Source organism: Petaurus breviceps, unplaced genomic scaffold (assembly GCF_028583685.1).
Source record: "Petaurus breviceps papuanus isolate PSGF00001 unplaced genomic scaffold, PetGlider_PUasm1.0 90994, whole genome shotgun sequence".
Classification (NCBI taxonomy): Eukaryota; Metazoa; Chordata; class Mammalia; order Diprotodontia; family Petauridae; genus Petaurus; species Petaurus breviceps.
This window is the reverse complement of record NW_027187393.1, coordinates 5,035,352-5,048,230: the sequence shown is the minus strand read 5'-3', so window position 1 is coordinate 5,048,230 and position 12,879 is coordinate 5,035,352. Positions and strand designations below refer to the sequence as shown.

Here is a 12,879-nt window from a genome sequence, read left to right as displayed (position 1 = left end):
AAACTCAGTCAGATACAAAGATTGATGCAAGGAGTTTTCTCACAATTGTCTCAAACAACCCATATGTCTTATCTGGAAACTGGCCTATACTGGTCAGTCAGTTATTGTTTTCATGCTCCTTTGTTTATAGACACATTCGGGGAGTGGGACACCTCCTTTTTGGATTCAGGAAATTACACCTACTCCTTCTCCCCCTCCCAACTCGAAAAATCCCTAATCTTTCATCCAATTATAAATCAGATTACCTAATGTTGTTGTATTGTTTCCTTTTAATCAATTGGTCTTATTTGATTAATTATTTTTAATGTATAAAAATCTGTCTCCTTCTGTTTTTGAGGTCCAGGCCTAAGCTAAGGATGTCCTGCTTTGTTAGGCAATTGGCATGCATTGCCTTTTTTTGGGGGGGGGGTGCAGGAGGAAATCGGAGTTGAGTGACTTGCCCAGGGTTACAACTCTTAAGTGTCTGAGGTTGGATTTGATCTCAGATCTTTTTGATTCGAAGACCAGTGCTCTATCTACTGTGCCACCTAGTGGCCATGGCATATATTGCCTAATAAACTGAAGAGAAGATCCAGCCTTCATTTTCCTCAGTCATTTCATCTTTCACTTGCTGCATCCCTCATGTCAGAGAAGTCTTCATTCTTATTTTCATTTTTCTGTCCTTCTAAGCCCAATCGTGTTGACCTGTCCAGAGATTATAGTAGATCTTGTCTGTTCCTTTCAGCTCTTAAACTGGGACATTGGTGCAGTAGGAAGTCTTGGAGATGCGGGTTTGGGCCCTAGCCCTGCCACTAACTCACTTTGTGGCCTTGGGTAAGCTACTTCCCTCTTCTGGCCTCTCTTTTTTGTTTTCTCTTCTGCCAAATGGGGAGATTTATCATCACTCAACTCTAGTTTTGCTTCTATTCTTCCTCCCAAGGAGAAGTTTTGTCCTGGGAAGAATAGTACACAAATGACTATTAATTGGGAACTGAAATCGAAGATAAGTGAGGAGATATTAATAGAAAGCTTCATTAAGTTAAGTGAGCAACTCACCTAAAGAAAAGAGTTCAAAGCTCATAAGTGAGGAATGCCCAAGTAAGTTGTGGTATATGATTGTGATAGAATACTGTGCTATAAGAAATGACTAAAGGGATGGGTTCAGAAAAACGTAGGAAGCCTTAGAGAAAACTTATAGACATAAAACACTGGGAAGAACTGATGTAAAGAGAAATGAGAAGAACCAGGAGAACATTGTACACGATAATAAAAATTATTGTATGATAATCAATTGTGAATGACTTAACTATTCTCAGTAATACAGTGATTTAAGACAATTCCAAAGGACTCATGATGAAAAATGTTATCTCCCTCCAGACACAGAACCAATGACATCCGAATGCAGATTTGAAGCATATATTTTTAACTTTATTTTTCTCGCTTTTTACCCACAACATGGCTAATACAGAAATGTTTTATATTGGTATATGTCTTGCATTTGGTATATGTTTTATATACCATCCTCGGTCATTTCTTATAGCACAGTAGTGTTCAGCACAATCATATACCATGACTTATTTGGGCATTCCTCAATTTTGAATTTTGAACTCATTTCTTTAAATGAGTTGCTTTTATCTTAATGAAGTTTTCTCTTATATGACTTCACATGTATTGGTGTCATATTACTTGCCTTTCCAATGACTGGAGGAGGGGTTGAAGAGAGGGAGAGAATTTGGAACTGAAAACAAAAATTAAGAAAAAAATGAATTCAAGTCACCAGATCTGGATAAACATCTCCCAGGGAGTTGAAAGAAGTGGCAGATAGGATTGCTGAACTACTGTGGGGGATGTTTGAAAAGGAGGGAGAATGGGAGTGATGTAACAGGACTGAAGAAAGGTGAATGGTCTGATTTTTTTCCAAAAGGGGATGAGGTAGGTTCTTCAAGCACTGGCCTGTATGAGCTTGACTTGAATTCTTGGCAAAATTCTAGAATATGTTATGAAAGGTACAGTTAGTGAACATCCAGGAAAAGAAGCAGTAATCAGAAAGATGTGGCATTGGCTTTGTCAAGAATAGGTCATGGCAAACTGACTTCATTTCCTTTTGGGAAGGGTTATTGGACTTGCGAGATCAGGGCAATGCTTACCAGTACAGGATACCTGAATTTCAGTAAGGTGTTTGACAAAGTCTTTTATATTATCCTTGTGAACAACTTAGAAAGATGTTGGCTGAGTCATACATAGCAGAGTTAAGTGGATTTGAAACTGTATGAATGGCTGGACTACAATGACATTACTCTTTGGGTGATTAATGGGACAATTCCAACTTGGCTGAATGGCAAGTAGGATACTCCAGTGGAATATCCCAGGGATCTGTCCTTGGTTTTGTTTGGTTCAATTTTTCTTGGTAATCAATGACTTGTACATTATGTCATTGTATGAAGGCTCAGATGTGATGCTTATCAAATTTGTTGATGCCAAAAAACTGGAAGGAATTGCTAACATATTGTATCCATATCAGGATTCCAAAAGGTCTCAACAGGTTAGAATTAAACTAAATTAAATTAGACTGAATTAAATAAAATTAAATTAAACAGAGGTAAATGTAAAGCCCTATATTTGGGTTCATATACTCAGCTGTACCATTATGAAATGGCTAGGCAACATTGTAGGCCAATAGTGTGGCATGGCAGACAAAGAAGCCAATGGAATCTTTGGCTACATGGAGAGAGATTTAATCTCCAGACTTAGGGAGGTTATACTCTCATAGTACTTTGTCCTGGTCAGACAACATCTGAAGTATTTATTGTGTTCAGCTCAAAGATGAACATTGGCGAAATGGAGGAAAACCAGTTCAGTAAGGGACCTTGAGATAATTTTATATGAGGCTGGGTTGGAGGAGCTGGGAATGGTTAACCTGGAGAACAGAAGACTTGCAGATTAAGAGTTTTCTCCTCCCCCCAGCCTGGAAGGCCCTCCCTCCTCACCTCTGCCTCATAGAATGATTGATATGGGGTCAGAGGTCTCGAGTTTGAATCCTGACTCTGTTCATACTACTTGTGTAACCTTGGGCAAATCACTTCTTTCTGTGCCTCAGTTTCCTCATTTGTAAAATGACCTCTAAGATGCCCTCCAGCTCTAAACCTCTTTCCTCTAACCCCTGATATAAACCCAATCTTAGTGTTGGGGCCATAAATAACTTCTGGGACCTAGGGAAAGATGGGTCATGTGTGGGCCACAGCCACAGTGTACAGACATGTGTGGGTGTCTTTGCTTACAAGAGAATAACAGACCAGTAGTTTGCGTTCTACTTTTCAGAAGTTTTATTATAAAGAAAGTTTGAGCTAAGCATTGTGAACCAAAACAAATGTGTCAGGGCCAAGGGAGCCCCTTAACAAAGTCAGATCAAAACCAAATGGAAATAAACGCCCCTTCCGAGAAACTGTAATTCTGGTGTTTTTTTTCTTCCTTTTCCATAAATAGACAAAATCATCATCAGCAATTTTAAATAGATGGACATATGGCTGAAAAAAAATAACAATGCCAGGCAACATGGCTAGAAACTGTCCATTTCTTGCTGTAGAAATCATAGAAACAGGTTTGGCAGGCTTTTTATACACATCTTCTGTCTATGTATAACTAAAAAAATGTGCTACAGTTAATATAAAATGCTTTTTACTAGAAAGTAAACTACTATTTTTCTTCCACAAAAAAATCTTAAAGATGTCTTCAGCACAGGTCTAACACACTTAGAATCTACTGACGCGGAGCCAACACACTCACACCCAGGACAGTGGGCGCGTTTGTAAAACTGGATTTGCGTTTCTACCAGCCCTCTGGCCGGTCACCCGCCCCCCTCCCTGTGAGGCATGCCAGTGGGGTGTTTGTGGATTTCGGGATTTACTTTGCTGGATATCCAAGGCCTTTGCATGTACACTATTCACACATACTTCACATTTCCTTGCACGGATTGAATGCCGTTAGCAAGTCAGAAGGCGCAGTTTGCTATGGGGTTAGCCCAGCAGGGGAGCCTGGTGCAGAAACTTGGGGCTGTCTAAGAGCAGGTCACTAGGGAAAGAGATTGGAGCTAAGCTATGCAAATAAACAGAAAAGGGTATCTTGTTTCTTCTTTGGGGTTGGGGGTGGGGAGGAACCTAGCGAGCTCTCTGCCATCAGAATTGGCTTTGGAGTTGGAAAGGAGGAACTGCTCCCCAGCTGGGCAATATACAGGTGCCTTGGAACAGCCCTCCACTTCACCGGGACTTGCTTGATGCTTTCTCCCAGTGTCCAGGCCCACATCCCCATGTCCTTCCTCTGAGCCTCGGAGGGGAGAAATGGCCAGTTTAGGTGAGGTAGAGAGACTTATCCCTTGGGAGCATGCTAGAGGGGGAAAGAACAAAAGACAGTCAGGATTATGGCCCAAAGTGGGGAAATCGATATCCTCTGAGGGTCTCTGACCATGCCAGCCCGATATACTCAAATCTGGCTTCACCCTGACAATAATTTTCCATCTCTGCCTCATATCACTTCACTGGAACCTCAACATTCAGTGAGATAGATGGGTGGTAGTGTCTTCATTTTGCAAGTGAGGAAACTGAGGCAGAAGTAAATAACTCAGAGAAGTGACAACCCTATTGTCCTCTGCCCTTATGAGACCTCCATCTGAAGTAGTTAGACTGGCTGACTACTGTGCAAATTCTAGGGCAGATGTCTTGGTAGGAACAGTGACATGCTCGAGCATTCAGAGAATGGCAATCAGGATCATGAGGGGACTCAAAATGATGTCACAGAAGTTTAAGGAAATTGAAACATTTAGACACAAGAAAAGACATGGGGAGGAGGCTGCAGCAACTGCTTATTTCACATATCTGACAGGCCATCAGGTGATGGGAGGATCAGTTTTGTTCTTTTTGGCTCATTCTAGGACCCATGGGGGCAATCAGAGGAGCCAGGTTTCAGCTCCATACATGAAGTAATTTCCTTATGATAAGAGCTGTCCAAATAAGAGATGCACTGTCTGGAAAGATGGCTATCTTCTCTCCATCATGGGAAGTGACCACAGTACAAGGGAGAAACCAGATGACCTATAGAAGGGATTTGCATGCTGTATAGGTGGCTGAACAAGATGTCCTATGGGACTCCTCTTAGCTCTGAGAGTCTGTGATACAAGGGAGTGATACTGGGGCAAGACAGGGAAGGAAAATGGAAGGGAGGTGGTAGGGAGACAGTGTCCTGGGGATATGGGCTTTGGGAAACCTGGTTGGTTTAGGGACCCTGCTACAGGTTACCGTGTTCCATCAGATGGGCCGTACTCTGAACTGGTGGTAGCTTGGACACTGGAAAGTGGGGTTCAGCCTCTTGATCACTAACACCTCCCTTTTGGAAAACTGTCTTTGGTAGCCAATGGCTTAAATTCTATGTTCAAGTTAGTTTTAATATCATTTTGGGGGGGTTAGGAATTTCAAAGTCAGAAATTTGATAGTATAACTATCCCAGACAATCTCTGGGGCCTGGACTCTAAACCCAGAATTTTACAGAACCTTAAATAACACACTGATTATAGCAGAGGCCCATGTGCCTTGGAATGATGGTTGGGGATCTCTAGGATTAGATGGTCAGATTTAAAGAAGCCCAATAACTCTGTGGGTGGGTTTGGATTTATAAAGAAGAGATTTCATCTCCTGATGAAAGCTCATTCATTTTATAGAGGAGAACAGTGGGGTCCAGAGAAGGGAAAGGACTTGCCCAAGGTCACCCATTGAGTTAGTGGCAGGGTCAAGATGAAGACCCAGTTCTTCTGAGTCTCAGTCCAGGGCTCCTTTCTTGTCCCCTTCCCTTTTAATCTTGGGACTTACCTTATAAAATATACAGCAATATCACATTGGCCTTAATGTAAAATATGGTTCTGGTATTTCAGGCCCTCTTTATACTTTGGAGCTGAAACATCTTTGTTGTTGTTGGTTAATTCTTGAGATTGGTTTGGATTTTATAGGATTTTGATGGTTTCATTAGTTCTTTAAGAACGAAACTTAGACTAGTCTCAAAGGCTTGTCTCACTAGTATGTAGAGTTAGAGCTGAGATTGATTTAATGGTCACCTAGATTGGAAACTCAGGGATTAGGAAAGGTTTCCTGGAATGAAATCCCCAGTGATCCAAGTGACTTTCTTAGTAATCCAGCTGGTGTGGCTGTGTAGGCTAAAGAGGGTATTCCAAGCCTACCTCAGGCCTGACCTGACCTTTAAAAGCCGGCATGGACATGTGGTCTCATAAAGACACTGCTTCAAGTTCAACCTAATTAAGGTGCCAGATTACGATTCCCAGAGTTTGAGTTAGTCAATATTTTTTAACTGTCGAGATTTTCCAAACCCAACTTCCTAACAATGGATCTTTTAGGTCAAGACTAAACAATTATCTATAACAGAGAACAATGAGCAGATACATGAGTGGTGTGATTGTTTATACTCTTCTTTCAGGCTAATTATTTAAATAAGGCTATCAGCCTCAAATCTAGGTGGTGCAGTGGGTAGGGAGAGGACTGAGCTTGGAATCGGGAAGATTCATTTTCATGGAAGACTGAAAAATGACTCAACAACCAAACCTGCTTCAAATCTACAGCATTACTGTGGAAAGTGCTGAGATTAGTTTATGAAACTTGTGGAATTGAGGTCATAAAAGGCAATTGCACATTAATTTACAAACATCCTAATCAAGGCTGAATAGCTTTAAGTTTAAACAAATGATTAGCTTTGTTGATTCTTGGGTTCAAAACAATCACTTACAGAAGCACAGAATGAATATAGCTTATGGCTGGAGCCAGGTGAAAATGATTTGAAGGTTTTTCTTTTTGTTGTGAGTTGCAAACACAGTATGGACCAATAGAGTGGCAGAGCACCCAAACACCCTAATATGAAGGGGTCCTTTCACTAGAGAGCTTCAAGAGAAGGCCTGATGATCATTTGTTGGGGATGCTGTAGGAGGTGTTCTTAGTCAAAGACGGATTGAACCAGATGGTCAGTGAGGTTCCTTTTACCAATTAAATCTTAGGGCATTAGTAGAAGTGCAGTGTCTCACAGTATGGGAGAGGATGTTTCCACTGTCCTCTCTGTATTCAGACCGCATCTGGAGTATTACAGTCAGTAAAATGCAAGTCATATTTGACCTTGACAAAGCAGAGCTCACCTAAAGGGAGCAGACCAGAATGATGGGAAGACTGCAACCCTCTCACACAAGGATCCACTCAAGTTGTTGGGGAAGTTTAAACTGGAGAAGAGACTTGAGGAGTGGGGAAACATGAGGGCTGTCAAGTAACCAAAGGTCTCTCATGGGAAAGGTGGAGGAAGGAGGAGGGAAGAGATGTGTTTTGCTTGGGTCTAGAGCAATGGGGAGAAGGTGCAAAGCAGTGGATTGTTGTTCAATAGAAGGGAGAATTTCCTGATAATTAGAAAAGTGGAATAGGTTGCCTTGGGAAGAACAGTGGATGACTACTGGCTGTCATGGAGGAGCCTTCTGGCTCTGTGAATTGTGGCAGAAAGAGTTCTGGGTTTGGAGTTGAATACTGACTCTACCACTTACACTTTGGGCAAGTCACTCTCTCTGGGCCTCAGTCTCCTCATCTGTAAAAGGGGGGTGTTGGATTAGATGGTCTCTAAGGTTCCTTCTAATTTTAAATCGCATGATCCCAGGTGATTCTATGAACATGCTCAGTGTGCTTCTTTGCCACCGGCTCACCTGAATTTTGTTGACATAGACATAGAGGGACTGACTGCTCTATGTAGTAGAGGGCTTAAAAAAACAACCACATAACCCATAGGGCAGAGACTGGTTTGGGTGAGCAGAGTCCACTGAATAAAGGGCTTTTTCCTATCTTAACCAGGACACTGCTTGGTCTACGCTCACTTAGGAAGCAGAGGATAGGTTCGATCTTTTGTCCATGCATCCATACCTATCAAGGAGCATTTTTACAAGCTCCTGTTGAGATCAGCCTGCACAGAAGGTACAATTTCACGATTTCATTTACCTTAATTAGCTGTCAGGCTCCCCCCTGAACCCCCTTTAATATGTACCAATTAAAGCTTTACTCCAAGGAGATGGAAGGTTGCCCAACGGAAGTGGTTTCTGGGCTAAGAGAACATGACTCGCTTTTGAAAAGCAGGAGTAAAAGACATCTCCTATTTGGGGGCTCCCTCCCCTGCCAACTGGACCAACTTCAGTGGGAACAAGGAAACCACTTCTCCACATCTACTAGACGATTGTGAGGAATATAATCTCCCATCTCTGCAGAATGTGCAGAGGGAGTGAGGCTCTGGGAAGACAGCTACGGAACCAGCCTTCTGCCAAAGGGACCAAAGGACCGGCTGTGCTCCCTGATGTTTTCCTGGACACACAGGAGCTACCCAGTGTTTGCCTCTCAACAACATGAATGGGATTTTGGAAAGTGAATGAATGACTGTAGGGACATGTTGCATTTAACAGAATCACAGAGCATTAAAGCTGGAAGAAACCTTAAAGATTATAGAATGAAATTCATTATTATTATTAAAAAATAACAATAGCTCCAAAGTACTTTAGATACACTATCTCATTTGATCCTTTCAATAGCCCTCTGAGTGGGGACCTATTTTCTTTTTTTGCTTTTTGGAGGGCAATTGGGGGTTAAGTGACTTGCCCAAGGTCACATAGCTAATAAGTGTTAAGTGTCTGAGGCCGGATTTGAACTCAGGTCCTCCTGACTCCAGGGCCGGTGCTCTTGTTCACTGTGCCACTAGCCACCCCATGTTGGGACCTATTTTCACACCCATTTTATAGATTAGGAAACTGAGGCTCAGAGAGCCTTTCCCAGGGTCATTCAATCAGTATGTGGACAGTATGGGATTTGAATCCAGGTCCTCCTGATTTCCAAATCTAACATTCTATCTACATCATGCCAACACTATTTTACAGATGAGAAGAATGAGGCACAGAGAGGGGAGGGGACTTGCCCAAGGTCACATAGGATAGAAATCAGGTATCCTGACTCTTAGTGCAGGGCAATGCCTGTCATACTGTGCTGTCTTCTCATTGTACCAATCATCTCTAACACTGGCTGCAGTTAAAATGAGTTGGGTTCTCCCCAGCCCCTGAGAAGAAGTACAGTTACTGACCTGCAGTGGTTAATGCCACACTCTCGGCTGGGGTAATCACTGTCCCAATCACTATTTCCTGGGGTGTTCGATGTGCCAGGGGAGCAGGAGCCAACGCTGCTTTGGAACTCAGGTGAGATGTGTGAGAAATCCTTCAGAGAGATGGAGTGGAGAGGAAAAAACCCACAGAAACGTTACAAACCTAAGCAGGCAGGAACCCAGGCAGGGAGCAGGGGAAGGCACCCCGCCCAGAAGCATGTAAGTGAAGGGGAGGGATAGGGGAAACTGAGGCAGGCCACTGTGAGGTTTGCAAGCTGGACCAGTTTCTCACCCTCTGGCTGGTTGTGGGGGCTCTGCCTCAGGACAACCCTTTAAAGAACATTATTATATTCACAGGTAGAAAAGGCTTTAAGAAGACTTTTAGTTTTCATTTTACAATGGAAGAAACTGAAGCCCAGAGATGCAAAAATGACTTGTTCCCCACAGGAAGCACGCAATAGAGTTAAGATTCTAGCCCCAATCCCATGCTTCTCACACTCTAACAGTCAGTCAGCATGCCCTTACCCAGCACCTGCTATGTGTAAGGCACCGTGCTAAGCTATGAAGACATACACTCAGCCCAGTCTGACTTCTTCTCTTTGGGGCTCACATCCAGCTGACAGGAGGAAGGTCTCCAATGCTTTGCAAAGAGAATTGCAGTGAAAGTGTCCTGGGGATATCTGTGGAATACCACATTCCTATCTAGTCACTGGGGATTTCTGAGGCTTATTTTTCTTTAAGACCTAGAGGAGGTAGAGGGTGTGGACTGAAGGCACATCAATAAACTTGCTGTTAGCTTTTACTAGGGAACCAGAGAAACCCAGAAAGGAGAAACGGAATGGACTGGCGTACTCATGCCCATCAGCCCCTGGAGCTTCTCCGCTAGGGGTCTGTTCACAGGTAGGCTACTGTGAGGAAGCAATGGATGGTTTCATTCCTTGTACTTGTATCTCAGTGCCTTGCATTGTGCCTGGCAATAGGAGGTTCTTGTTGATTAATTGTGTATGTGTGTGTGTGCGTGCGTGTGTGTGTTTTAAGTAATGTTTAATTGCAATTTCAGCCATTCAGCTCGTCTTTTCGGGTCTCTCCTCTTCAGTGCACGTATTGACGGCAGGCTCTTAGGCTCTTGTGAGAGCTGCCTCACACCTTGAATGTTACTACGGAGCCTGACGTGACTAGGACTAGAGCAGTTTCTTTCATGGTACTGATGGGACTAGCAGGTCAAAGGTCACATCTACGACCTCGGTTGTGGCGTAACTGAAATCACCTCTATCACTATTTTAGAAAATTTAGCTCCTCTTGCTACTGGGCAATTCCTGGAAGCAGTGCGATATAATGGAAAGGCTAGAGAATTTGGAATGGGTGGGTCTGGGTTCAAATCTCATCTCTGCCACTTACTACCCACTTGACTTTGGATAAATTATTTAACTTCTCTGGTTTCAGTTTCTTCATCTGTACAATGGGAGGGCCGGACTACTTGGCCTGTAAATCTAGGCTAGCTCTTAAACTGGAATAGTTAGAGGAAGAAAGGTTCACTGAGGGCCTTTTGATCTAATCGGCACTTTGAAGTCCATTTTTAACATTACAACAAATCTCAGAGATAATGACCCTGAACAAAAAGGACATTTTAGTTCTATTAGGAACAGCTGACTGAAGGTGCATACATTCCTGTTGGCTAATGGAGGGAGAAGCCAGGAGCCTCGACCACAGAGTTAGAGACCCACTCCCCTTCCTTGGAAAAGAGAACCATTGTGATCCATGTGAGGATTAAGGCTTGTGACCAGGCCAGAGTGACCACAAGTTGCTGAGCACATCTACTCAGCAGAGGGTAATACGCTATGCTGAGTAATATAAGCCAAAGTCTTTGCCAAGCCAGTGGTCAATCTGCAGTTACTGCCTCAGCAACTACCCTCAGAAAACCTTCAGCATGTTTTAGCAGCCTAGGTGCAGATGGCCAAAGCCTACAGGAACCTCCCTCTTCAGCTTCTCTCCTCCTTTTGCCTCCTGCCTATATTATCCACACTTTCCATCACTGAAAACATCAAATCACAATCACCATCACTACAGGAAAGGGTCTATTTATTCCTTTCACCATCCCTATAACTTTCTCGAATGCCAAACATGCTTGACAAAAAGGTTGTTTTATGGAGAACCCACACAGGGCAAGTGCTCACATGGTGGTCAGAAGAAGTGCTACAAGGACACTCTTGAGGTCTCTCTTAAGGACTTTGGAACTGATTGTGTGACATGGGAAACACTGGCACAGAACCGCCCAACATGGCATGCTCATCTTAGAGAAGGTGCTGTGCTCTATGAGCAAAGCAGAATTGAAACAGCTCAAAGGAAACACAGGATGCACAAATTTAGAGAATCCACCCCAAATATTCACGTGGACTATTTGTGCCTGACTTGTCGTAGGACATTCCGAGCTCATACTGGTCTGATCAGCCACAGCTGGACTCACTGTAACTTGACTCTAACATAGCAATGTCATTTTGGTCCTTTTCGAGAATGAAGGACAACAATAAACCAACTTTCTAAACCGAAATACCTCTCCCCTGCCATCACTTCTCTAGAGTTGACTCTCAGTTTTTAGAACCCCCTCTTGGGGCTAGGAACTACCGTGTTTCCCCGATAATAAGACACTTATTATATTTTTTGGAAAGAAAAACACCAGAGGGCTTATTTTCAGGGGAGGGCTTATGTTGTCCTGCCTCAGCTCTCCTCTGCGGCACTGCTCTCAATGGCGCCAGCAAGCAAATCACTGGGGAAGAACAGGATGACGCGCTCACTGCTGCAGCTCTGATTGGATGCAGCTCGGAGCGTGGCGTGTGTTTCACTGGGGGGGGGGGGATGGTGCATACAGAGGGTACCATAATGTAGCGTGTAGCGCAGGGGATCACCTTCACTACAGTAGCAATCTCAATAGGGCTTATTTTCGGGGGAGGGCTTATTTTAGAGGAATCTTACACAGTAAGGGGAGGGCTTGTTTTCGGGATAGGTCTTGTTATCGGGGAAACACGGTATCTTTGCTTTTGTATTTGTATCTCTAATACTTTAAAGTCCCTGGCACATAGTAAGCACTTAAATAGATACTTAATGATTGATTAGCACAACTTGGCACAAAGTAAGTGTTTAACAAATGACCTTTCATTCATCCATTCCTCTGTTATAATCTAATCTAATCCCTTGATTTCAATGGATGATGTGAAAATGTCATGTCCATGGTAAATAATATTCAGTGCAGGTCATTTTTACCCAAGAACCATCATGCAAATTTGTATAGTTTCCTTCTAATCATTTGTTTCTCCCTTTTTTTGGGGGGGGTCTACTATTTTTCACTTATAAAGGTAGCACTTTTGATCTACCATCAATTGAACCTGTGCTCTGAGTTCAAACCCCATAGTATGGATGGGGTTTCATGAAACCATCCACATTCTCCCAACAGAGGAAATGTAAACCTCTTGAAAGGAGGAATTATTTCATTTTTGATTTTGTATTCTTAGTGCCTAGCACCAGTGGTATTGGAAGGGAGCTGGCTCTTCAACCTATATCTCCCTCTTTCTCTCTCCCCAGATAGTATAGACCCCTTCCCTGGGATAATGAGAGACGAAGGCAGGAATTCTTCTCTCTCTCCCTTCCTCCAACCTCCCCAGGCCTTAGATAGTCGGAGGAGAGGTTGCTGCTCAGCTGATCCCCTTTTACCTAGTATGTCCTGAAGGCACATCAGAGGATGGTTTG

At 43.2% G+C, this 12,879-nt stretch overlaps 1 protein-coding gene across 1 annotated transcript in view; it reads right to left on the bottom strand.

Annotated features, from left to right (window-relative positions):
• Positions 1-3,015: 3,015 nt before the first annotated feature.
• Positions 3,016-12,879, bottom strand: part of TOX2 (TOX high mobility group box family member 2) — a 327,435-nt gene continuing 317,571 nt past the window's right edge. The window contains exons 8-9 of the mRNA XM_069077822.1: positions 9,121-9,251; positions 3,016-4,359 (exon numbers count right to left, since the gene is read on the bottom strand). Coding sequence (XP_068933923.1) covers positions 4,323-4,359; positions 9,121-9,251 — 168 coding nt within the window. The 3' untranslated portion in view covers positions 3,016-4,322. The remainder of the gene's footprint in view (positions 4,360-9,120; positions 9,252-12,879) is intronic.